The sequence below is a fragment of the Pipistrellus hanaki genome (genome assembly GCF_964339955.1).
Source record: "Pipistrellus hanaki genome assembly, chromosome: 4".
In the NCBI taxonomy this organism is placed as follows: Eukaryota; Metazoa; Chordata; class Mammalia; order Chiroptera; family Vespertilionidae; genus Pipistrellus; species Pipistrellus hanaki.
This window is the reverse complement of record NC_140506.1, coordinates 25,680,704-25,706,420: the sequence shown is the minus strand read 5'-3', so window position 1 is coordinate 25,706,420 and position 25,717 is coordinate 25,680,704. Positions and strand designations below refer to the sequence as shown.

The window sequence follows — 25,717 nt, the reverse complement described above, 5'->3', positions numbered from 1 at the left end:
GGAACCGGGCAGCTTCTGTCGCTGCTGTCGCCGCGCCCGCCGGCCCGCCCGCCCCATCGTCCGGGCTGCACGGGACCCCAGCACCCCACACCCCTCACGACTTGGCGCGGAGGCCTGGCGCCGGGCCCATGCGACCCCTCCGCCCGCTCAGCCCCAGCGCCGGACCCCAGACCCGCACCTGAGCGCGCGCCCGGAGCGCGGGCGGGCGGGCGGCGGCCGGGGCTGGGGCGGCATGGGGAAATTTCAGTCCAAGCACGGTGAGGCTGGGGCCCGGGGCGGGAGGGCGGCGGGCGGGCTGCTGGCGGGCGGGCGCCGGCCACTCACTCGCCCTTCCCTCTCCCGCGCCCTCCCCCTGGCGCGCCGCAGCCGCCGCAGCCTGCAAGCGGAGAGAGAGCCCCGAAGGTGAGCGGGCCGGGTGGGGCGGCGACCCGGCCGGGACCCGGAGCCCGGAGCCCGACGTGCGTTCTGCCCCGGTGCCCTCGGATGGATGGATGGGGGGGGTGGGGGAGGACCTTGCCGCGGGATCTCCGGGAGTGCGAAGGCCCCCACCCTACCCCAGCCCACCCCCGGCCCCGGCTCCCCATCTGGAGCCCTGCGCCCCAGGCCGCGCGGAAACAGGGAACCGGGTGGGCCCGCCGGGCGGCGGGGCATCGTTAAGGCGCAGCGCCCGCCCGCGGGGCTCACGGCGCATCTCCTTCCCTCCTCGGTGCCCTGTTCCCGCGCTTCCTACGGCCGGGCCGCAGGGGACAGCTTCGTGGTGTCTGCGCACTCGAGTGGCCGCAAAGGCACCGTGGAGGCGGAGCGGCGCGGCGGCGGGGAGCACCGCGCGAGGGACAAGCAGGTAGGCGTGACGGGGTGGGGGTGGCGGTGGCGGTGGGGAGGGTCGGCCCGCGGGCCCCAGGGACGCCAGTGCTAGAGTTGTGCCCCCTCGCCGGGACCCAGATGTAGAAGGCGGGACCCAGATGTAGAAGGCGCAGGCTGAGATGTCCCTATGGCGGGAGTGTTGCCGGTTGGGCCAGAGAATCTGTCTGTCCCTCCCAGCCTCCCCAGGCCAGGCCAGTGGAGCTCCTGAGGATGAGCCTCTAACATCCCAGGCTGGAGGTTTGGCGGGGAGGGGGCATGGTTTGCTTCAGGATCCATCTCTTGCACAGCAAAGGTGGCCAGAGTTAGAGGCTTACCATCTGCAGGGTGGGTGACCACTGGGCCTGCAGGGAGACTCATGGGAAAGCCAGACTCCAGATGGACTTGGGGGAAGGGAGGGAGGGGGATCCCAGACTGCAGGTGCTGCCAGGGGCAATCAGAAGCAGAGAACTGCCTGAAGAGAGGGGTGGCACCAGAGGGGCCTGGGTAAACGTTCACATGTTTGCCAAGCAGGAGAAGGTGGGCGTTGGGTGGGCATCAGTGTGGCCTGGATCTGTGCAGATGGCCGGCCACACCAAATGGCTGAGCCCCCTACTGGCCCACGGCTTGTCCCTTGCCCCCACCCTCTTTCCTCTGCTCGTCTGTTTTTGGAACGGCATTCTTCTGGCCAGTTGACAAATGAAAAGTTCTGAGTGTATTTGTAAACACTGCACCTCACCCTAGGAAGGGCCCAGATTGGCCCTGAAATCAAACCCACACGGGAGTTAGAGTTCCTGCTTTCTGGGAGAGAAGGTTTAACCCCACGCCCGTGGAGATAGGAAGTACATCGTAAGGTACTTTCTGGGTAGGTCATCGGGACGTTGGATGGTAATGTAAAATGGGCTTGTGCTTCTTGGTACTGAGGGATGAGGGTGCTGCCCCGGGAGCAGCCCCGGTCCATCTTTCTCCTCTGTGAGAAGTGGGGTGTTGGTAACAGGATGGTACCTCTTAGCTTGGTCCTCCGTGTGTAGCAGGTAAAAGGGGGGTGGTGGGGGGAAGGGGGCAGGCGGGAAGCTGTGCGAGCGTTAGCTTCATGGTGAAGGGTTTAGGCTGGGCCTGGTTCCACCAGCTGTACTGCTTGGGGGCTCTGTCCTTGGGGACATGGCTCACTCAGTCCTTAGGGCCCTCTGGGCGCTTGCTCTCATCTGTTCAGAAGGCGGTGACAGCAGCGGCAGGCAGTGCTTCCCCTGAGCTGAGGGGCTCCCTGGCGTTGCTGTGAGATTGTGGAGCTAGGGCTGGACCCATCTTGTAGGCTGATGGACGCCACTCCTGGGACTTTTTTTTTTTTTTTTTTTTTTTTAAGATTGGTGTGCGAGTTGGCTTAGGTTGTTCTCTTTTCATTCTGCCCTCAGCTATGGTCTGAATAGTTGTGTTTCCCCAAAATTCATAGGTTGACATCTAACCCCCAAGGTAACGGTGTTAGGAGGTGAAGCAATAGGGAGGCCAATAGGTCATGAGGGAGGAGTCCTGATGGTGGGATCCCTGTCCTTCTGAGCGCCTCCAGAGAGCGGCCTGTCCGGTCTGCCGTGTGAGGGCCCAGCAGCAGGGTGCCGTCTGTGAATCAGAAGGCTGTCAGCAGCCACGAAGTCTGTGGCACCTTGATCTTGGACGTGCGGCCCCCAGCACCGAGAGAAATAAATGTCTGCTGTTTATAAGCCACCCAGTCTGTGGTCTTGGTTGTAGCAGCCCTAATTGACTAAGACACCTTCCTGTCATGAAAAAAAGGTCCTTTTAACAAAATCTCAGAATACAGGATGGCCCTTTAAATTGAATGCATTTTAGCTTTAAGACAACAGCACTGCATTTGCCACATTTGCCTTATTTCGTCATGGGGCCGGGAGCCCCTCCGCCAGGCACCAGCCTGGAGTTCAGATCTCCTGGACCAGGCCCATCTTGCCCGGCCACAGAAGCACAGATATCCTCACCACTGCCGCCTCACTGCTCCCGTGCTTGCCAGGCTTCCCTGGGCATACCCTGGGGTGGCTCTGGCCCAGGTTGAGTGCGACCCCTGCCTCACCACCCCTGCTCCTGGGTCTGCCTCTGGAAGTTGCTCGATCGGGGGATGTTTGGGTATCGAGTCCTACAGATCGGTTTCCAGTGCCCTGTGCCCCTGTCTTTATGTGTTGCCCAGAGCTTCACCCATCATCTCTGCCCTCCCAGGTGATGTCCTTGGGGAAGGCCAGCCTGGGCCAGGCAGCCACCTGGTGAGTCTGACTAGGGCCAGTGAGGGGAGATGTTCCTCCCTGCCCTGAAGCTCGCCCTGTATGCTGCCCCAAGAACTGTGGCAAATGGCCTCATGGAAATCAAGTGCATCTAACTGTCGCCGAAATAAAGGCAACGAAGTTGGTTTTGTCCATTAATTGTTAATGGGTTATGCTGGCTCCTGGTATCTCTTAGTGCCCATCTAAAAAAAAGTTCTTATAAGCACTAGCACTTTCCAGGCGCGCACACTCCCTGCTTTACAGTCTAGAATAGTGTTGCTGTTGATTCTGAGAAATGCTGCAGGCTGGTCATGGCAGGACCTGTGTCGGTTCATTGCTGAGTGCCCCTGAAGGGCCAGGGCTGTGCCAGGGTGGTGTGGGGTGCTGGCAAGTGCAGCACAGAGGATGTAAGAAGTGGAGTGACTGAGCTCCTGCGTGTGTGAAAATTGTGGGAAGTGACAGCGGTAGCACCAGCAGCACTTGGCAGTGCTGTTTCTAAAGGTGGATTCAGCCACGGAGCAGCGGGGCCATGGCTACGGGTGGGGCCAGCCACGCAGCAGCAGGGGTCACGGTGAGGCTCTGTGGAGACCCGGTGGTCACTGTCCTGGAATCGCCCTTCGCTGCACATAGCCGCTCACCCTGTCCGCCTCTCTCTAATTTCTCCAACGCACCCTGAGGCTGGCGGGGAAAGTTCAGAAGATAAGAATCGCTGCTAACGATTGAAATGCTGTTGATAAAACACTGATTTCCATTTGTTAAGCCTGAGAAAGGGGTGTTTTGGCAACTTTGGAGGTGGCATTTTAACTGAGACTTGAGACAGAAGTGCCTGAGTGGGGAGGCCCCTTGGGCCTGGCTGAGGCCTCCTGCCTGGTGGGACTGAGGTCTGCAAGGACGCAACTTCTCAGCCTCTGAGGTGTCGGGACAGGCTGCTGGGCGAGGCTCCGCCCGTACTATCTTGGGTGGATATACACACAGTTGCACACGTGCACACAACAGTTGTGTGCACTGACATGTAGCACCTGTTCCTGACGGAGGCAGCCTTGCAGGGAGTCTAGAAGGCAAACCCTGAAACCCCACTGAGAGACTCACCTCTGGACAGGCCTCTGGCTTCCAGCAAACTCCACCTGCCCTCCATGTGGTCTTGTCCACAGGTGACCTCTCACTGCTTTTGGAATCTGGGGACTCCACCCCCTGGCATGGTTTGATGCCGTCCACTTGGTTAGAGTTCCCAGGACATCCGACCCCCTTTGTCTCTGCAGCAGGCAGTCTCTGGGGCAGGGCTGCTCCTTCCCGCTCTCCTGGCAGCCCAGGAGCCAGCGCTCACCTGCCCACCTACTCAGCACGCCTCCCAGAGGACATGGCGGCAGCAGGATTCACACATGTCAGTTGAGATTCGTTGAGACGTTAACTCTGGCTTCTTGTCAAAATCCCTGGGAAATCCCCTTGGCTTCGCACGAAATCTGGACACCACCCCATCTGCAGTCAACACAGAGCCATCAACACGTGTCCTGAGACCTGTGGGTGCCCTGGAGCCCTGGGCTATCGGGCCACAGGCCTCCTGAAAGGAGCTTCCGCCTTCTGTGACCCATGCTCTGGGATACTAACCTCACGGAGTCCCAGCCTTTGTGGGGTGTCCAGGCCTCAGGGCTGGCAGCTCTTCACTGTCTTTTGGCACCCCCTATGGGAACCTTGGATACAGGCAGCCGTGTCCCTGCCCTCGGGCTTGGTCCTGCCGTGTGAGGAGGCCGGCACAAAGGTGCACAGAAGCCTGAAGGCTCAATGGATGTGGGGGAGCTGACAACAAGTCCCAGAGGTCCAGGCCTTGTGAGCACCAGGGGCCTCTCCCCACGGTCAGCCGCATCAGCCCCTCACCCCCACTCATGCTTCTGAAATTGCAAATGGCCCTCCTGGACCCCATCCTCCCCGAGGATGAGCCAAGGGGTCCCAACTAATTCACATCTGAGAAGCCACCAGGCCACTTGGTGGGAAACACCTCCTGGAAAGGGGTGATGGGACCAACCTAAGGACCCTGAGGGAGCTCACTGCTCTGAGTGTGTTTCTGGAGGAAGTAGCTCAAGTTCGCCTCCTTTCCTCGCCTGGAAATGTGGACGGGTGCTGTCTGCAGAGAGGACTCTCAGGGGGAAAGGGAGCCACCGCGCTCAGCTGGCTGTCCCCCGTGTCAGTGGGGTTGCAGGAGGTGCTGGGGCCATCTGTGGGCAGGCAGCCAACAGCATCAGACACTCAGGAGAAACTGAGGACCGTAGGGACGGGCTGGGTGCCATGCACCTGCCTCTGCCCAGCCAGGTGCCCATTGAAGGGCTCAGCCGCTAACGGGCAGTGTGTATGCCCACCTCTCATTAGCTCAGATGCGGGCACCCTCATGTTGTGTGTCAAAGACTCACGTCCACCAGCGAGGCTGAACTCGGACCCCGGCCTTGGGGTTAGGCCAGCAGATCCTGGGGGTGGCCACAGCGGGGCTGCAGGCTGGCTGCAGAGCCTGTCCCCCATCCAGGTCAGTGGTCAGCAGCGGCACTTCCCCCGGGGATGCTGGTCTCGAGATAAGCTCCCTGGAAGCTGTTGGAGATGCACCATGTGCTGCTGGCCTGCCCAGGAGACATGGCACCTGCTCAGACGTGTTCTCATGGGGCAGCGGCTTTGGTACGCTGGTTTCCATAGGCAGACAAGGCCAGGCTGCTCAGGGACCCAGTTCTGAGTGTGCGTGGGGGGAGGGGGGGGGCGCAGTTCACAGGCAGAGTGAAGGAGCCCGCAGACTGCAGATCTCTGTGATGGCTTCCTCAGGCACCAACAGCCCAATGGCTGCCGCAGGAGCTGGAATTCCAGGGCCCAAGGGGAGGTGGTTAGCCACCCAGAAAACACCACGCTGCATCCAGGTCACACCTGTCACTTATTTCTACACTTCTCTGTGCTAGGCATTGGAATGATGTTGAGGGTGTTGGTTGATGAAGAGCTTACATCTCATCTTTCTTTTAAAAATCTGTGCATCTTTGCAGTCTTCCGAAATCAGAGCTCAGCCCCGGTAGCTATCTGGCCAAATCAAAAGGAGCGAGAGCACAGATCAAGACATGGCTTAAACTCCCGAGAATGAGTGTGGGCGTGGGAATTGGATGGCACTGCCCACCTGGTTAGCCCAACAGAGGCTGTCAAAGAAATTCTGCTCACAGATAACTGGGGACCCCGTGACATGGCCGTTTTAACATGTGGCAGGCTTGTCCCCCAATGGCTTCCCTTATAGGACCGTTAGTGAGAGGTGGCCTGTGTGGTGACTCAGAGCCCAGACCCGGGCTCCAGGCCTGGGGCGGCTGCTCACCTTCATGTCTGTAGGTCACAGCTGGTCCTGTGTGCTTCTGCTTGGAGTCGTATGTGGAAAGGGGAAGTGACAGATGTGAAGAGTTGGGAAAGCAGCTGGCTCTGGCACTGCTGGGCAGGGGCAGTTCAGCATCCTTCGCCATGGGTGGGCTGTGAGGGCGGCCTGTGGAACAGCAGCCCACCTGTGGTCAGTAAAGCCCAATGTCAGGCTCCACTCACGATTTTCTTGAGCTCTGACACCAGGTGCTCCCGGGCTGGGGGCATGAGGCTGCGAGGTTGCACCCAGAGGAACACTGTACTACGTAGGCAGGTGTACTGAGCAGGCACGGGGGACATGGCGTCCTGTGGCCCTGCCTCTTCTCTCCCCCAAAAAGGAAGCCTGTGCCAGTCTCCGAGCTGGCAGGGGCGTGGTCTGCGGAAGTAGTAGTGCAGGCCTGAGCTGGGCAGGTCATTGAACGGAGTTGTCCAATAGGCAGGATCTGAGAAGAGCCACTGGCTGAGTCGCTGTGAGGCATCGCCGGTGCTGCAGGTGTGCAGCGGAGCCTCTCCTGGTGGACACCTGCCTCAGAAAGGGTCCGGGTTGGAAGGAAAGGCCTGTGTTGTCCCCGGAAGTTCTCAGGGCAGCCTGTAGGCAGGCCTGGCTGGTGCCCAGCGGGGACAGACCCCAGGGCTCGCCCACTGCAGTTGTGTCCCCTTCTCTTGTGAGGAGACCTGGGAGGAATGTGGAGGGTCTGAATGAGCACATCTCCTGGGCCCTGGTGCCCACCGGGCAAGGTGCTTTTCTGATGACTCCACACCGTGGAGTGAGGCGCTGACACAGTGTCACAGCAAACACCCACTGGTGTGAGAAGGAAGGTGCCCAGCCCTGCACAGGGAGCGGGGAGGCTGGTGGCTGACCGAGTGTGGGTTTCCTGGGGCGGCCACACCAGCACCACCGACAGGAGTGTCTTAAGCAACAGGACTCTGGTCTCACTGTCCTGGAGCCAGAAGTCTGAGATCAAGGTGGTTCCTCCTGGGTCTGTAGACCGTCCACTCCCCAGATCCTCGTGCTCATCCCTCTGTGCTTCTTCCTCCTCATGCATGTTCTTTTTGTCAGGACACAGGCCATATGGGACCAGGATCCACCCTAATATTACTAATAACATCTGCAATGACCCTAACCCCAAATAAGGTCACATCCACAGGCATCCAGGCAGGACTTCTACATATGGGGGGATGATCTACAATTCAGTCCCTCACAGACCACAAGGTTTCCTCAGCTCCCTTCTCCTCCCAGCTGCCCTCCCTGCACATCGCCCCGTGCTCTCCTCTGCTGTGGCTGGGCTGTCCGCTATGATGATCAGAAGGAAGCAGTCAGTCCCAGCCGAGGGAGCCGGGGGACCCAGCTCATGCTCAGCCCGGGGTCCTGGGCACCTTTTATTTTTCTGAACCGTGTCTTTTCACCGTACCTGACTCTGCATCCCCATCCTCAGCACCCTCTGTATGTCCCAAGCCCCCAGGACTGGAGATGCTCTTATCTCTCCTGAGACGGCCCCTCCCGACTGCTCACCCTCATGTCAGAGGGCTTTCTTGGCTCTGCTGTCCTCTGTCCTCTGTCATTTGGGAGAGCAGGACCAAGGGGTGACTGGTCCCCAAGCAGGGAGGCTCCTACGGCCTCGTTCTCCAACCTGTCGCAGACAGTGCCCCCGGCATCAGGTGGCTGCCCGTGCCCAGCTTTGCAGAGTCTCTGGGCATCGCTGCCCTCCGTGAGTGTCCCCTGCTGCTACCCGTAGGTCCCCAGGAAGGGCTCCAGGGGAGGTGGGTCTGGGGAGGGGAGCTGTGAGCCACATTTTCTGTTTCCTGTTTCAGAGCCAATTCCTGTAACTCCTTCGGGTTGTTTTGGTTGGAAGAAGGAAGGGTGGATATTTTTCTGTGGTTCAACTATCCCCACTTTAACTCTTATAAGAAAGTGTTTCCCTGTTCTCATCTGGAGAAGAAAATGTGTTGAGCACTCGTTTCCTTTCCCTGCAGCAGCCACCCAGAGCCTCTGTGAGGGCAGGGCTGGGCTGGGGACGCGCACACAGACCACACCACTGCTCGCCTGGTGGGGTGGGGCTGCCTGCCGGACACAGTTCATGGTGAGGCAGAGGCCGGCCTCACCCCTGCCCCGCTCTTCTCAGGATGGGCACTGATCTCCTCAGTCCCCTCCTCCTTTCTCTCCCTCTCTTCTTCCCCCTCCTCCTTCCTCCCTGTCTCCTCCCCTTCTTCACCTCCTCCATTCCCTTAGCCTCCTCCTTATCTCCTCCTCCTCCTGCTGCTCCTCCTCCTTCTCTGCCTCTCCTCTTCTTTCTGTCCGGAAGCTCAGCAGACCCCGATGATCTGGGGCGTGTGGCCATCCTCCTGGCCTGGAGGGATAGCTTCTTTCAGATGCTGCTCCCAGAGAACACGCATCCCCAGCCTGCGGGGTTACAGATGTCCACATATGTGTCCTATACCCAAGAGGACTGGCCCACTGCCCCTAGGACCCCTGGATCCTCAGAGAAGTATGGGGCTGACTCCACCCCAGTCCCACCAGTACTGTTTGGGTAGTTCTTCCTGAAGGAAGCCAGCCACGTGGTCTTGTCATGTGGTCATGGACCTCTGATGGTAGATCATTCAGGAATTATAGGACTTTGACAACCAATCCATATAAGCACATGCTGGGAGGGCCTTAGGGTTACATATTTTAAACAATGGAAACAGTAGCCCGAAGCTACCCATGTTGGTTTCCTGGAGCTGCCGTGACCAAGTCTCACAAACTGGATGACACCAACAGGCATGTATTCCCTCACCTTCCTAGAGGCCAGATGTCTGAAACCAGGCTGCTGGCAGAGCTGTGCTCTCTGAAAGCTCTGGAGGAGGGTCCCTTCCTGTCTCTTCCATCTCCGGGTGCCCCTGGGCTTCTGGCCGAATGACTCCAGTCTCTGCCTTTGTTTTCACGAGGCCTCTCGCCTGCGTCTGTCCTCTCCTCTCGCAAGGACACTTGTAGTCATTGGATCAAGGCTGACCCTAAATCCAGCATAAGCTCATCTTAACGCATCATGTTGCAGATGCTTTCAAATACAGTCACGTTCTGTGGTTCTGGGTGGACGTGGGTCCTGGGGATACTGTTCAGCCCAGGACATGACCCACGAAACCGTAGAGTCAGAATGCCCGCAGTTTTCTGTTCTGTTAGGCACAAAAGGGACTTGGTAACAAATGCTCTCAGCAAAACTCTTCTGCCCAGAGGGGAGTGGCCGTCACGTTAATGTTGCCACCTGAAGTCCTTATTTTGAGGTCACCCTTTCAGCATCCACACTGAGCGACAGTTTAACACTGTTCCATTGTTAGCATGTGTTGATTTAAGGATGTATCCAGATTTGAGCTCTATGCTCAGAAAAACTAGGTACGACACCACGAATGCGGTGTAATGACCGGCTCGTTTTCAGCCATGCGGAACTCGACCATGTTCTGCAGCTCCCCCTTCGGTCCCCGTCTGGGTCAGCTCTCTGACCCTTTGGTAGCCCAGCCTGGAAGGGAGGGTGGCCGGCAGGGCGGGCCCAGCTGTGCAGTCCAGCTCAGCCCCACATCTGGCCCCATTCAACGCAGGATTGAGGATGTGATTGTCTCTGCATCTGGAACAACATTTAATTAGCCTGGGGCCAGTTTAAGCACACTGACTTATCTAGCTTGAGAAGAAACACTTGACAGGGGCTACGGCTCACTCCTTGTGTGCCGCGCCAGCACAGCCAGGTTAGGGAGCTTGAGAGGGGGCGGTGAAGGATTGAGAAAAGACAGACAAGAGAAGAAAGCTGGGTCTGGGTGGGACGCCGTCCTCTCTGATGGAGAGCTAGTGACAGTACCACGGCCTGACAGCCGAGTCTTTATTTTATGGCCAGATTCCACGAGGCAAAGTAAGGGCGTGGTTACAACATTCTGGGGAAGGGAGGGAGGGGAGCAGTTTGAATCTACTCAATTACTTGCACCTGATCAAGCTTTGTTTACTTGCTGCACCTCCGGCAGCCTGTATCACTTATGGGACCACAGGTTCGGATCATAAGGTCAAGCTTACAACCACAGCCTTTGGCTATAATTGCACTGGGACTTGCACGTGGCTTTGTCATGAGAGGATCGTGCCCTCTCATTAGTCCCAGGCTTGAACCGGTCCAAACTCTGTAGCCGCTCTCCACGCCATGCACAGCAGTGTCCCCAAATGTCAAGGAGACTTTCTGCCTCGCAATTTCCCTCCTTACAGTGCAGGCGAGGTAAGAGGAAGCTGCCTGTATCCCATGGGAATAAGGCAGAACACGACACAACTGGCCAGCCCCTCCATCGCAGCAAAGTGGTCCCTCATCCTCTGTCTGGCACACCCAGGTCCCATTCCTCAGGAAACCCGTCAACTTGGTCTCTCATAATTAGCCGTTTCCACCTCCTCCCCTCCAGCTGTGTCCCCTTTCCATCACCCTCTCCTCTAACCAGACCTCGGCCTCTCCCCTCCACCTCTGTGAGCCAAGTGGGTGTTTGGAACATAAGGCTGGCTAATACCAGCACCTCCTTAGAGTGAAAGCCCAGGAGGCTGGCACCCTGAGCTCACCTTGTGTCTTGCCCCTGAGCCTCCTCAGAGAGGGCCTACTCTGCTGGGGCCTCCTTGCTGGTTCCTGCCCCAGGGCCTTTGCACATGCTGCCCCTCTATCTAGAGGCCTGCCCCCTGCAGCTCTGCTTGCTGCCTTCTGTGTTCAGGTGTCTGCTTACATGTCCCTCTCCAGAGGCCTTTTGGGATCCCCACCTGGCACCTTCCACCACCTCCCCTCTCATTTCTCTTCATAGTGCTAAGCTGGTACCTGCAGACCTGGTGATCAGCTGCTCTCTAGAGACACTGAGGGGCCTTCGAAGGCTCAGTTCTGCCCACTTCCTCCAACTAGATGGCAGGCAAAAGTGCCGCAATGCTTGGAGCTTGGGGTCTCTCTCCTTAAATAGGAGGGATAGCCACTGTTTAATTTTCTACCCAGGTGAGCGCGACCCCACCCACAAACTGGATGTCTCAACAGCGTAACAGTCACCCATTTGGGTGGAGCACACCATGCAGTCCTGGAAACAAAACAGCAAAATGCAGTGTTGGCTTTGGTCTGGACTGCCTCTCAGGGAGCTGCCAGCTTTACTGGGGTGAACGCCTCTCGGAGCTGGGCTGAGCATCTCTCTGGGCTGAGAGCCTCTCTGGGCTGAGCATCTCTCTAGGCTGAGAGCCTCTCTGGGCTGAGCATCTCTCTGGGCTGAGCATCTCTCTGGACTGAGCATCTCTCTGGGCTGAGCATCTCTCTGGGCTGAGCATCTCGCTGGGCTGACGGCTTCGCTGGGCTGAGCTCCTTGCTGGGGTGCCCTCCATTGAGAAGCCTGAGTGTAAAGGTCTCTGGGCCTTGCAGGGACACCATCGGCCTCACCCTGAACTACACCCACTGCAGCCTGTGAGCGCCTCACCCACTTTCATGTTGATGGATACGTGGCAGGCACCGCTGGCAGCCTTTTCGTGCCAGAACGAAACAAATTGGGTCTGTTCGGTCCTGTTCCTTGCGCCAGCTGGAATTTTGCTCACAATGAGGGCCAGCCCGAGGGGAAGGACTTCCTTTTGTTCTGCAGTGTCTCCCAAGGAAATGGTAATAAGTTTTGAGCTCTGAAATCAGAGAAGCAAACAAAATACAAAAACAAAACCCAAAACAACAACAATCACAAAACCTGGCATATTTTTAAAAATATATTTTTATTTATTTCAGAGAGATAGAAACATCAACGACGAGAGAGAATCATTGTTTGGCTGCCTCCTGTACGCCTCCTCCACTGGGACTCAAGCCCGAAACCTGAGCATGCGCCCTTGGCTGGAATTGAACCTAGGACGCTTCAGTCCACAGGCCGGCGCTCTATCCACTGGGCCAAACTGGCTAGGGCAAAACCTGGCATGTTTTCATAGAAGAATTCAAGCGGGATTATTTTAACACACTCCTGGCAGTGCCTGGGTGGGCTGGCGTTGGAGGGCTGCAGAGCCCTCGTGGGCCAGGGCTGCAGCTCATTACAGTGGGAGCCCCTCTGCCACCAGCGCTGGCTACCACGAGGCTGTGGCCGTGGTCCTGGGCAGTCCGTCGGCTGTGGCAGGACCCTCCCGAGCTGCGTCCTGCCTGTGGCCCTGTGTGTCTCAGGTCTCCAGGGGACAACCCTCTGAGATGCAGCCTCTCGTATAAGCTCAGGAGCAAGCGAGGCCCAGGTTTGTCTTCTGAAGGAAAAAAAGAAACCTACCTGGTCCTCGGCTCAAGAAGGACCTGCCTGCAGGTGGTGCACCAATCCTGGTGGCCTTTGGCTCATCCTTCCTTCTTGTCCGGGAACCTGGACGATCCAACGCGCCATGGTTAGCGTCCAGATCTCTCGGCATCTTCCCCCCCACTCCCATCCCCACCTCATCCCCGGAAGCTCTAGGCCTACCAGGCGTTCCTGGCATGCTTTGGGTGACACCCACAGACCTTCACTCAGGAGTGTGACGCCGTCACAGCCCTTGGCACAGTTATTGGTTACCCCTTACAACAGTCATTTCCCCTTTCCCAGAGGGGAAACCAAGGCACAGTGGGGTGAGGCCAGTTGCCCTAGGTACACTGCATGGAGTGGGGCAGCCAGAACCCCAACCCAGGCAGACCCCCAGGCCTGTGCTCGGACCAGCAGGCTTCCGTGCCTGTGGCAGGCACTGTGTGGCTCACAGGATGTGGGGGATCCAGACGGCAAGTGTCAGAACATGGGCCCCGGTGCCTGGAGAGCTAAAGCAAGGGCGCAGGAGAAGCTAGTGGGGGTGGAGGCTTCGGCAGTGACGTGGCATTGATGAAAGCTCTGACGGAAGTGGGGGGGGCCATCCCTGCATCTCCAGGTTTGGGGGTGCAGGGTGTCGGTGGGACAGGGAGGAGAAAGGGGGTGACGATAACCACGGCCTACACCCCATCGCCGCCTCCCAGAAGGGGCTACACTAACCGCCCGCCTGGTTGCCTCCCAGGCTCGTCGGCAGCTCTGGGAAGCGGACACTTTGTCTGTGACAGTGTCGCCTGCTAGCAGGAGGGCCAGGCGGCCCTTGGGCCCCTCACCCGCCGAGTCCGCGTTCTCCCGCTTCCCAGGCCCCGCCTTCCCAGCTGTGATAAAAGGGCTGGAGCCAAGAAGGGGGGCCGCCACTGATTTGTTTAAAGTGGTTTAGGTTTTCCTTTCAAACAAAACTGCCTTTAGACCTTGGAGAATGTGGTGCTGTGGCTATTCCATGAGGTTCCTCCCCAGGCCTGAGGTGTATTTTGAGCAGAGACCAGCCCTGCTTTCTCCAGGAAAGCAGCGGTGATGAGTCAACCACATCTGTGGTCCGTGTGTGGAGGTGGGGATTCTGGCCCCCGTGTCCCTAAGGGAAAGGCGGCAGGCTGGCAGCCGCCAACACGAAGGCCCCGGCTAGAGCGTGGTAACGGTCCTACGCTTCCTTCCTGTGATCAGGAGGACCCGCACCAGCCCGGCTCAGGCTCGGGCCCTCCACTGGGGCTGTCCGGTGCCACCCAGTGTCCTGTGGGAGTGGCCGGGGAGCACAGGGTGGCACCGGCCTTCTGGCTGGGCTGAGGGAGCTGCCTGGCAGGTCCTGGGCCTGGTGTCCAGGGAGCCCTCTCCTTGGTTCCCCTTATTTTGGGGCTTGCCATGGACAGAACAAGGCCCTGATGGAGAAGGAATGTATGTGCTCATCCCCTGATGCAAGGACGGAGGGTCAGCAGGCAGGGGCAGTGGACACTGGCCACATCAGTCACGGCTTGTCTGGGGGGCTCAGAGCCCTGACAGGCAAGCATTGGGTCAAAGGCTGGCTGCCGGAGTGGCTAGACAATGGGTCCTTGGCTGGCCGGCCAGCTTCCCACATCACGGTGCCAGAAGGTCTTCATCCCAGGAACCCTGCCCCAGGGGTCTTTCCTGCTCTGTGGTTTGGGAACGACCACAGAAGCGCTGCACGGGGGAGAGGGGGGAGAGTGTGCTGCACTTGTGGCCCTCCCTCCTCTCCCCCCAATTTCCCAAACCACGCAGCACCCTGGGCCTGGCTTCAGGACAAGATTGCCGCTTCGCACACGTGTGTGCAGTTTTCCTCCAAGCACTCCATCTTTCACTTGTGGGGTCTCCGCTAAATTCCTCTGAGGCTGGATTTGTGCTGGCGGCTGTAAAAGCAGCTTAGGTTTTGTCTCTGCTCCTTTAAGATCCCGTGGCCACCGCTGCCAGATACCAGAGCTGAGGGAGGGGTGCGCCTGCCTCCGGCCTGGGCCTCCTTCCTTTGATCTCGGGAGCCTCGGCCAACAACAACAGAGCCAGGCTGAGGTTATTACGTCGTCTGCGTGTGCAGGGTGTGTTTCCACATGACGCGACAGAGGTGCTTTCTGCAGGAGAAAACACGCTCGTTGCTTTTCTCCGGAGCAGCTCAGCCCGGGGTGGGTCCCGAGAGCAGCCCTCCCACATGTCCAGTCTGTCCTTCTCTGCTGGGGGCACGGACGTGCGCGGGTCGGGAACGCACGGCGCCTTCTGATTTAGAGACTTTAAACGTACACTGTTCCCTCCCAGCTTGGAAAATAAGCTTCCTTCGAAATAGGAAGCATGAGGCTTTAATACTAATGAAAGAAAACGAACCGTCCAGCGGGCTTTCCCCTGGAAGAATCCATGGGATTCTTGGTTGGGGGAAGACTGATTCTGCATTTGAAACCCGGGGGCACAGCCCTTGCCTGAATGGGGGTGGCTGAGGGTGCGGAGCGGGTCAGGCTTTGGAGCCATGGGTCTTCCTTTTATTGTGTGTGTGTTGTGACCTGCAGCCAGTGTGCTCGGGGGGGACAGCAGCTGCATTTGTAAGATCGATCACCCTGTTTTTTTGTTTTTTGGTTTTTTTTTGTGAAACTGCATCGTTAGCTCTGAAGACAAAAACAGTAGCAGCACAGCCAGGGGAGAAAATGAGGTTGTCTGAGGGGCTGCAAAGTGACTTTAGCATTTAGCGTTGAACGGAAAGCAGCATCCCAGGTGCTGAGGATGGGAATCCCCAGGCGTGGGGGCATATGTCATGGTCACGTCTCAGTTATTGAGGGTGAAAAGGCTGCGTGTGTGTCATGCGTTCATGCTGTATCTATATGGTGTGTATTACACGCGTCTGTACATATATGTATTCATAGACTAGATATACACACGTGTGTGTGCTCACACACATTTAGTGTCTGTGCTGAAACGTGTCATCCCCTTCCTGAGGAAGCCTGCTCACCCTCAGCCGCCAGGATGCAATGGAGACTCTGGGAGGACGTGGGGTCAGGTCCTAGTGACAAGCCTGGGACCTCTGAATCATGTAGTTAATGTAGGGAGCATGCGTCATCTCCAAGTGTGGGAGAAAGAGAATCCTGGCCACCACGTTGTTGAACAAGGCTCCTCGCTGACCCTCTGCCGATGATGATGTTGCTCCTGCGGGCCGGCCTGGGTTGGATTCCTGGCAGATATGTCGTTGGTGGACACTCCTGTCCCCAGTGTGTCATCAGTCATCCTTACCACAAGCATCCTTGTGGGGTGGGGTGGGGGGGCTGGGGAACCCCTCCAGGGTCAGGGTACTTTTGGGTAGATGAGTACCAACAAATAAGTCTCCACAGGCCAGGGTAAGCAGGGTGTGAAATACATTTTGTGTCTTCTTTATCTTGATTCAAATTTTAAATTGATTTCAGAGAGGAAGGGAGTGAGAGAAATAGAAACATCAATGATGAGAGAGTATCATTGATCGGCTGCCCCCTACTGGGATTGAGCCCACAATCTGGGCATGTGCCCTTGACCAGAATCAAACCTGGGACCCTTCAGTCCACAGGCTGATGCTCTAGCCACTGATCCAAACCAGCTGGGGCCATTTTGTGTCTTCTTAAGATGAGCAGAGTTGTGAGAGGCTGGGACAGGGATGAGAAGAAGCCAGAGAGCGACCTCATACAGGGTGTAAGTTACCACTCTCATGTGAGGAGTCGCATATGTTTATTTTAGGAGGCCCTTTGATCCCAAATGACTGGGTTTCTACATGCAAATTCCAAATTTGGTTATTACAAAGGCTGATTAAATCGTCCTAACCCAGAAGTACCGACGGGCAAAGGCAAAACCCAGGAACGCCCCTGCCGGATCCTGAAGCTCTGTTTCAAGTTTGAAAGGAAAGAAACAAGAACCATCTGCAGCTCGTTGGGAAGCCTGTTTGCAGGGCCCCCTGCCCGCGAACGCTCGGTTTCATCATCCCTAATCTTTCTCTTTAAAATCAGGAGTTCAGAATAGCAGCCACAGCAGCCCCCCGAGCGGGACCCCGCGCGGGCCCCAGCCGCACATGTGTCGGAATTATTAAGCCCATAAAACTACATTGTCACATCTGAAACTGGTTAGCCGTTGAAACCGAGACTTCCACTTCAAAGCCGCCGTGGTGTTTCCAGACAGACGCTGGCGGATCACCTTGAAGTCAAATTCCATTCACTGGCAAGCCGCGCTGCCCCCTCGCCGAGCCTTGAGCCTTCCTCACAAAAGGCGAGCTCTGAGCGCGGCCCCCTCCCGAGCCCCTCGGGGGCAGCTGGGCTCCTCTCTGCCCTCGGCCTGGTGGCGGCAGGAACCCCGCCTGCACGCCTGGCCCTGGCGAGGGGGTGCTTTTACGTAAACAGCCGTGGAAACAGCTGCTCCCCTCCACCTTCCAGACAACACTGTGACCTGGAGTGTAGGCCCCGCAATCCCAAACGTTCACCCAGTACGGAAGGCCATCCCGTCCTGAGGCACCCACCGCGTCACCATCAGTGAGGGGGCATCCAGTGACTGTCCTCTTAGGAACAGTGAATTCTGGGAAAATGCTGCCAACAGGCCTGCTCAGTGTGCCTCCTCCCGTCACCCCTAGAGGAGCCCCTCTCTGCCTCCATCTTTCTCTCTGCCCCCCACCCCCCAACCCTCACACACACCACCACCACCACCACCAGCACCACCTCTTTCTCACCTGCTTGGACTCTGGTCTGCACAAAGCCCCCTCCTGCATCCCCACTGCACCTGGGGAGGAGTCTCGCCCAGACTTTGGAAAGTGCCAGAACCCTGAGGAGTAGCCCTGACCTCAGGTTCAGGAGGGCAGTGCTTCCAGATGCCCAGATGTGCGGGGGCTTTCGGTCGTGGGCCATCCGGGGCTGTGAGCTGCACCGAGTGGGTCACCAGAGTCTGTTTTAATGGAAAAGAACAGCTCCAGAGCAACTCCTGTGTGTGTATGAAGGAGAGGGGTGGGGATTGCCCAGGTGCCAGCCCCACTCTCCTGCCAGTCACGCTGGATTCTCATCACCGATATCCCGGACCCTTTCACAGAAGGGGGACCTGCCCCCGGGACTCCGCACACAGCTGGCTTTCTGGACAGAGCAAACATTCGCCCCTGGGGAACACCACGTTCTCAGGAATGCAAGCCAGAGAGGCCTCTGGAGTCTGCAAGGCATCTAACTTGGAGAAGCAAACGCGTTTCCTTCTGCGGTGTGTGCATCCCACTGCTCGCTCAGCTCAGGGACTGTGTGTTCCCGGCCCCCACCCTTGGTACGGGCCTGTTTAGGTCAGAAGCTCCGGTGTCAGAGCTGTGGCGTCACCTCCTTTGTCCTCCTAGCACACCTCTCCTTGTGGGGTGCAGGTCCCACAGTAGGGGGCTGTGGACGCGCCTGGCACACGTGGGCACCTGGAGAGCCCCACTCCCTCCTCGGAATCCCTTCCTTGCTTCGTGGAAAGGAAACGGAGGCCCAGGTGATTAGGCGGCGGATTCAGGATTTTCGGCCAATAGCAACAGGGTGGAGACCAGGCCCAGCTTCGGGGCTGAACACTGGCCCCAGAGACCCTGTCCTCCTGGGGACCTGCAGCTGGGACCGGATGTGGAAGAGGGTCTCTGCCAACGTGACCTTCCTCCTGGTGCGGCACCTGTATCTTTGTAAGAGGGAGGCAGTGGGAGGTTTCACACAGAAGACACACAGAGAGGCATGTGACCGCGGAGAAGTCGGAGAGATGCGTCCACCAGCCCAGGAACACCTGGGGCCACAGGAGCTGGAAGAGACGGGAAGGATCCCATCCTCCCCCGTCCCCCCAGCCTCCTGAGAGCCCTGCACAGTGAAAGGGGTAAGGATCAGCCTCATAGCCAAGGTCACAGCCACCCAACATGGACATGCAGAAGAAGGACCTGGGGTTCCTAAAGCATTGGGGTGTGTGGGGCTGAGATCCTGTCCCCAGTGGCCAGCAGATGCTGGAGAATGAATGGACAGGGTGCCAGGGCCGCTGAGAGAGGGGGAGCATGGCGGGGGGGGGCGGGGAGCAGGGAGGAGAGGATGCCTGAGGGGATCAGCAGGTCAGCAGTGCTGGGTGGGCGGTGCTGCAGAGGCCCTGCTGGCTTGGTAAGGGAGCCCAGGGATGGGGTTCTGGGTGTGTGTGTGTGTGTGTGTGTGTGCGCGCAGAAACAGAGCTCTATCAGCCAGGGAGCAGTGAGGATGGTGCTGAGGGCTTCTATGGAAACCCAGCCAGGCAGAAGGGGGTCAGATTGGGACGAGAGGGGAGTTAGGGACTTTTATGGGCATGAGGCTGGGATTCCTTTGGGGGTGGCAAAGGGAATGAGAGCAGAAATTTATGCTTTAGAAGGGGGGGTGCCCACCACAGGATGCTCAGATCCAGGAAGGCAGGTGGGGGCATCCCTGGAACGGGTAGGGCTGGCCCCACCCTGGCCAGAGTGATGTGGGAGGTGGGCACTTGCTGGACTTTAGGAGACGGGGTGTCTGCCTGTGCCCCTGTCTCACTGAGGGTCCCAATTATCTGGGAATCAGCTGCCAACAAGGTCACCCCAGCGGGGAGGGGCTGCACATCTGGCCAGCATCCCTGTGGTAGGTTTACCAGTTGCAATTAAAGCGTTGGCCCTTCTGTTGAGTCAAAGCAGCACAGATTAAAAACCAGGATGAATTTGAAACTGCCAGTCAGAGGGACAAGAATTGTTACTTTCCTCTCAGATGTTTTTTATCCCCTTATTTGATCTTCTCTATCTCAGAGCTAGTTGCTGATTTAGCTCGTGGATAAACACTGTAGGTTCTAGCGTTGGGATATATGTGGATGAACGTGTTTTCCAAAGGCACTGCAGGGCACTGGTCACAGGCTGGCTGCTGTGTCCGGGCTGCTGTTGTGTTGTTCTCGTAGCTTTGGGAGGGCTACAGGGGTCGCTCCCACGGCCCTCGCGATACCTGGCTGCATGCCCACGGGAATTGCACCGGCTCTTCTGGGTTCCAACACTCCTGGATGCTGGTCTGGGGGCTTTGCGGTTCCTTCCCTCCTTCCTTCCTTTTTTCCTCCCTCCCTCCCTCCCTCCCTCCCTCTCTCCCTCCCTCCCTCCCTCCTTTCCTTCCCTTCCTTCCTTTTAAAGGTAACATTTTCTTTTTTAAAAAAGTATTTTTATTGATTTCAGAGAGGAAGGGAGAGGGAGCGAGAAATAGAAACATTAATGATGAAAGAGAATCATCGATTGGCTGACTCCTGCATTCCCCCAATGGGGATTGAGCATGTGCCCTGACCAGGGATAGAACCGTGACCTGGCTCATAGGTTGACACTCACCCACTGAGCCACTCTGGCTGAGCCCGGAGATGGTTCTAATGGAACCAATGACACCGTGGGATGTGTGTGTGTGTTTTGCTTAAAAATCTGAGGCTTCGTGGGTGTACCCAGCTTGGTTCCTCTGCAGTGACACCGCAGGAGGCTGGTGTCTGTGACCTGCCCCGGGCCACGTGGTCACACACTCCCTGTTCTCCCTGCAGGAGCTCCACAGTGGGGACCACAAGGAGGGACCTTTCCGGGAGGACCAGTGTCCTCTAGAGGGTAAGTCCTGCTCCCCAAACCCCACAGACTCTACCCTGTACCCCGGGCATATGCCTGAGACCTGCCCTCAGGACACCTGGACAAGCTGAGGCTCCGATGGCATAGGCACGCCCACTCCCTGCTCCTTAACGTCCCCACCAAACCCAGACCAACACAGAGCAGCCTCCTCCCCACCATGATCTCCAAAGCCACTGCTGGCTGGGTGGGCAGAGCCAGGACACACCTGACCATGGCTACCCCAGGCCAGGGCTGAGGCACACCTGACCATGGCTATGCCAGGCCAGGGCTGAGGGAACACCTGACCATGGCTATGCCAGGTGAGGGCTGCGCTGCCCTCTGCACAGATCCCCTGATGCCTCCTTGTTCTGGAAGGATGGGGCCGGGGAACTGCCACCTGCCACCCCTCCCCGCTGTGCAGCCCCTCCCCGCTGGGGTGACCTTGTTGGCAGCTGATTCCCAGATAACTGGGACCCTCAGTGAGACAGGGGCACAGGCAGATACCCTGTCTCCTAAAGTCCAGCAAGTGCCCACCTCCCACATCACCCTGCCCAGGGCGGGGCCAGCCCTACCCGTTCCTGGGATGCCCCCGCCTCTCAGCTCAGGCCCATCTGGGAAGGAGCACAGGCTCCCTGCTGCACCCTCCGACATCCCCGCTGCTGAGTCACCCCCCTGGGCGGGATGGGGTGGGGCGGGGATGGCTCTCCCTCACTCCTTCTTCTACCTCCAGTGGCACTGCCCCCGGAGAAGGCCGAGGGTCGAGAGGGTCAGCTCTTCAGTGCAGATGATGCTGAGAGAGGTCTGCGAGGCCTGGGCAAGAAGCGCCTGAACATCGATGTAGGTCTTGGCTCTGCCTTCTGGTGCAAAAGGGTCCGCGCTGGACTCGGCGCTCATGGCCCTAAAACAGGGCCTTGCCTGGGCAGTCTGCCTGAGGTTCCGCCGATGGAGGAGCTACAGCGAAGCTTGCCTGTGCTTCCGGCATCCGCCAGCTCTGGGAAAGGGGGTGGGGGTGGGCAAGGAAGGTGTGGCCACAAATCCAGCTCAAACTGGCTGGTGTGGCATCAAATAATCTGGGGGGTTGGGGGGGGGACTTCCGGGTGTGGCGCCAGCACCCCAGGATGCCACGGAGGTCCGCCATTGGCCTTCCAAGGCAGGAGCTCCTGGGCGCGATGGAAGGACGCCTGTTTCCCTGAGAGGTGGAGGGAGGCTCAGGTCCCAGGGCAGAGTGACGACCCTACCCGCCTCTGACCCCTTGTGCCCTGCAGGCGCTCCAGTGCGACGTCTCGGTGGAGGAGGACAACCGCCAGGAGTGGACCTTCACGCTCTATGGCTTCGACAACAGCGGGAAGGCCACCAGGGAGGTGATGCACCTGTGTCTTAGGAAGACGGTCCCCCAGGCGGGGAGCCGGCAGCAGACGGATGCCAGGGCCCTGGTCTGGGTGATGAGGAGACAGGCAGAGCCCTCTAGGGTGGGAGGAGAGGCCGGACCTTCTCCGGCCATGGGGGCAGTGTGACCCAGGCAGCTGCTGGAGCCTCGGGAGCCGCGTGGCCCAGGCTGTCGGCGCTGTTTCCAGCAGAGCCTGTGTCTGGACCCCCCTGAGGCACAGTGGGGCCGGCAGCTCCCGGGCAAGGTGGCGAGGGTCCCCGAATGCCCTCCGCACTCACCTCGGCTGGCCTGTGTGTCCAGGATGGGCAGAGTGCCCCTGGGAAGGAAGCAGGCACATGGGACAACAGAAATAAGTGTCTTTGGGTTAAAGAGCAAAACGTAGGTAGTTATCTGAAGGCTAAGTCCTTCGAACATAGAAATTCAGTGTGAAATTTAAAAGGTCCGAGAGATGCAATTTCAACAATAGCAAGGCTTCTTACCCTGGAGGTTTGGTGCCGCCACACGGGGCTAAAGTCGGGGTGAGAAAGGCTGCTCAGTGAGTCGTCCAGTCTGAGAAGGGGCTGTATGGGTGCAGTGACTCAGGCAGGCAGCCTGGAGGCGGTGGCGGGTGGCGGTTCCCCGGCCCCGTCTGCCTGTCCCTGACGCCAGTGCCATCCTCAGGACATGTCCAGCCTGATGCACACCATCTACGAGGTCGTCGACGCCTCCGTCAACCACTCCTCCGGCAGCAGTAAGACCCTCCGTGTGAAGCTGACCGTCAGCCCCGAGCCCTCCGGCAAAAGGAGGGAGGGTCTCCCCGCCAGCCAGGGTGAGGGGCTGGGCCCTTGCTCTGATGCCCTGAAGACCCTGCTTTAGCTGGCAGCCCACCCCTCCCTGCAGACCCTCCTCCACCCAGCCCTTACCCCCACTCTGCACTTATCCCCCACACACCAGCCCATGGGAGTCATGTTAGTTGTGTCTACTGTTCAGCACCCCATTTCCCCTCCTCTCCTCAGTGGGACAAACGCTCTGGTTTTCTGAACATGGAAAGCAGGGCCTTAGCACCTTGCAGGGGCTCAGAAATGTTTGCTTAGTAAATAGAGGAAGGAATGAAGGAAGAAAGGAGTGAACAAATGAATGAGTGAATTCACTCTTTCAGACCGGGAACCCAGTCGCTGCAGGACGGAGGGTGAGGTCTTCGAGGACCCCAGGGTGGCTGACAGGAGGCTGTCTGCTCACATCAGGTGAGAGGCTGGGGTCTGGCTCCACTCTCCAGGTGTGCCCTCCTCACGGGGAGCAGCCCGCCCACACCCCTGCTTCCTGCAGGCCTCAGGGATGAGCACCTGGGTGTGGAGGAGCACTGGGTGCAGGACCCCGTTGGGGTGAGGGTGCCGTTTTGTGGCCCAGGGCTCAGGCTGGAGCTGAGCAAACCCAGTGTCTGTCCGAGGGCTGGGTGAGGCTTGAAGGGTAGGTCAGCTGAGGGACCCTCAGTCCGGCCACGCTGACACAGAGGTCTCAGAGCAGTGGCCCCATCTCTGCCTCGGGGACCAGCAGACGGGAGTTCCCGCAGGTTTCCTAAGGCAGTCTGCAGCAGTGATCCTGGGGTCTTGGCGGGGTCCCAGGCCAGTTGGGGACCTTGCTTTCCCGGACACCCATCCTTTCTGATGCCTCTCTCTGGGCGGCGGGTGCTGGTCAGAGTCCACTGCCCGGGACCATCCCCTTCAGTGCCCCCTTCATCTCCGAGGAAGATGAATGTGTGAAGGTCAGGCCCCTTCTGCCCTGTGCCCCACGCAGGAGGCCCAACGCTGACCCCCACCCCTGCCCTGTGAGGGGGCTGTACTGCGTGGACGAGAACACCGAGCGGAGAAACCACTACCTGGACCTGGCCGGGATCGAGAACTACACGTCTAAGTTCGGGCCTGGTAGGTCCTGGGTGGGACCTGGGTAAGAGGCCGCCTTCAGCAGCCTGAGCCCTGGCCTGGGGGTTCGAGGGCTCCTGCCACACTGTGCTGCAGTATTGTGTCCAGGCGTGGGGGGTGGGGGGGGTAGGCGGGGTACCTGGTCCAAGGTGAGGTGCCAGGCCCTGCGGAGGGTCTCATGGTCTGTGTCCCGTGTGCAGGGTCCCCGCCAGCACAGGCCAAGCAGGAGCACCAGGGCAAGGCCGCGCACCCCCCGAGCAGGTCCCGCTCCCAGGAGTCCGATGCACACACAGGTCACAACCGCCGGTCCCAGGTGCTGGCTGACCACGTCCTGCTGGCCGGTGACCCCGCTGCCCGGGCCCTGGACCTGCAGCCCCGGCTGAAGGGGCAGGAGAAGCAGTTCCTCAAGTCCCCCAAGGGCTCGGGCAGGCCGCCTGGGGTGCCCGGTGGGGGCGTGCCCCTTGGGGGCATGCCAGGCGGGGGCAAGCCCGGGAGGGCTTTCAGCTACCACCCACCGGCTGCCTTGCCTCAGGCCCCCCAGGACGGTCACCACCTCCCGCAGCCCCCGCCGCAGCCCCCGCCGCCGCAGCCCTACGGCCACAAGCGGTACCGGCAGAAGGGCAGGGAGGGCCACTCGCCCCTCAAGGCCGCGGCCCTGGGCCAGCCCGTGGTGATGGAGCACGAGGTGGTGCGGGACCTGCCGCCCGTGCTGCTGGGGGAGGGCTACCCGGTGCCCGTGGTCCAGCGCCACGAGCACCACCACCACCACGAACACCACCACCACCACCATTACCACCACCACCACCCGTCCTAGCGTGCACGCCCGCCCCGGCGCCCCCGGCCAGGAGCCCGGCTGCAGGCCTCCCCTGGGCAGCGGCGGTGGCACCCGTGGACACGCGTGGAGCAGGCCCTGGGCGCTCCCTCCGCGGGCCTTCCCTCCGCGCTCCTGACGGGTGTCGTGTTGGGATGGGTACGTTCGATGCCACTGATGCTCCCAGTTACGGAGTGATTCTGTGTAACCCATAAAACCACATGTACGCGTAGAAAAGCCCATTGTATCTTTCATTTACGATCCCAGAAGGAGCCCTCGTGGCGCAGGAGGGACTGCTCAGCCAGCTCGGTGTTGGTCTCCTGGTGCCTCATGCGCTGGGGGCCTTGGACCGAGGCCTGCAGGGTGGCGGGGCCGTGCTGCCCCGGAGCCGGGAGTGAACGTGGTTGGTGTAATTATTCGTTCTGAAGGCCAAGAGAGGCGGTTTGGGGGAGCCGCTGTTCCTCCGTGCGCTGCGTGTGCGGTGGGGAGTCCTGCAGATCACACAGAGGACTGGCGGCCACAAGGCGGGTGGAAGCGCTCCTCACGGTGGTCAGGAAATTCTGGAGGGGAGGCCCTGAGAGCAGAGAGGGGGTCCAGATGGCGCTGGCACCAGCATCTCTCAGCAGACAGCAGGGTTGGGGCAGGTGGTGGGTCCCACCTGAAACACCTTCGCAGGGTGGAGGCGGGACGCTTGTTGTCCGGGCTCAGGTAAACTTGTAGAGCTCATCAAGCCTCCAGGACGCCCACCTGGGAGGAAACGGGGTGCTCCCGCTGGGAGGGTGAGGGGTAGGGGCAGTGACGGTGTCCGAGGGCCGTGGAACCTTGGCTGGCAGCATTCCCCTGTGGCAGGACCCTGCTGTCCCGTCTTCCGTCTGAGACGAGCAAGTGACTTTGAGAGTCTGTGCAGGTGAACTTGTATTCTTCGTGGAACCGTGTCTAAGAATCAAGCTAATTGGTGATTGACTTGTAATTGTGTTCCCTCCCCCCCCTCAGGCATAATAAAAATATGTGCATTTTGTAATATGTCATCCCCTGTTTCAAAGTGAGCTTTGTTAATAGATACGGTCAGTCCACCTGCACCAGCCTTTGGGGGCTGATGCTGCATGGAGAGCATGTCTGTCTCTGCTTTAGACAGTCGTTTGCAGAAGGGAAATTAATGCACAACTCCAGATGTATGGGTAATGTTTCCCCCTACTTTACTGCTCTAAAAAACAAACAAAAAAAACCCAAAACCTAAGCCCCAAGTTGGGTTTATGATAACAGGACACTTCAGGCCACTATCTGGGGCTGGGAGGACCGCGCTGTCCATGGAGACGCTGGGCT

At 58.9% G+C, this 25,717-nt stretch overlaps 1 protein-coding gene across 2 annotated transcripts; it reads left to right on the top strand.

Annotated features, from left to right (window-relative positions):
- On the top strand, nt 1-25,422 carry NKD2 (NKD inhibitor of WNT signaling pathway 2). 2 transcript variants are annotated; one of them, XM_084880977.1, is made up of 10 exons: nt 1-257; nt 367-402; nt 744-841; nt 20,241-20,301; nt 21,029-21,135; nt 21,564-21,659; nt 22,346-22,493; nt 22,824-22,908; nt 23,459-23,586; nt 23,784-25,422. In XM_084880977.1, exons 1-10 carry the CDS (start codon nt 233-235, stop codon nt 24,395-24,397), a joined length of 1,398 nt encoding a protein of 465 aa, XP_084737103.1. In that variant the 5' UTR covers nt 1-232; the 3' UTR covers nt 24,398-25,422. The 2 variants fall into 2 exon arrangements, with proteins under 2 accessions (XP_084737103.1, XP_084737104.1); XM_084880978.1 differs by lacking the exon at nt 367-402.
- The last annotated feature ends 295 nt before the right edge of the window (nt 25,423-25,717 follow it).

Coding starts and splice junctions, on each gene's coding strand:
- NKD2 (XM_084880977.1), top strand. CDS start 233: ATGGGGAAATTTCAGTCCAAGCACG. Junction 403..743: donor GCGGAGAGAGAGCCCCGAAG/GTGAGCGGGCCG, acceptor GCCGGGCCGCAG/GGGACAGCTTCGTGGTGTCT. Junction 21,136..21,563: donor AGAAGCGCCTGAACATCGAT/GTAGGTCTTGGC, acceptor TGTGCCCTGCAG/GCGCTCCAGTGCGACGTCTC.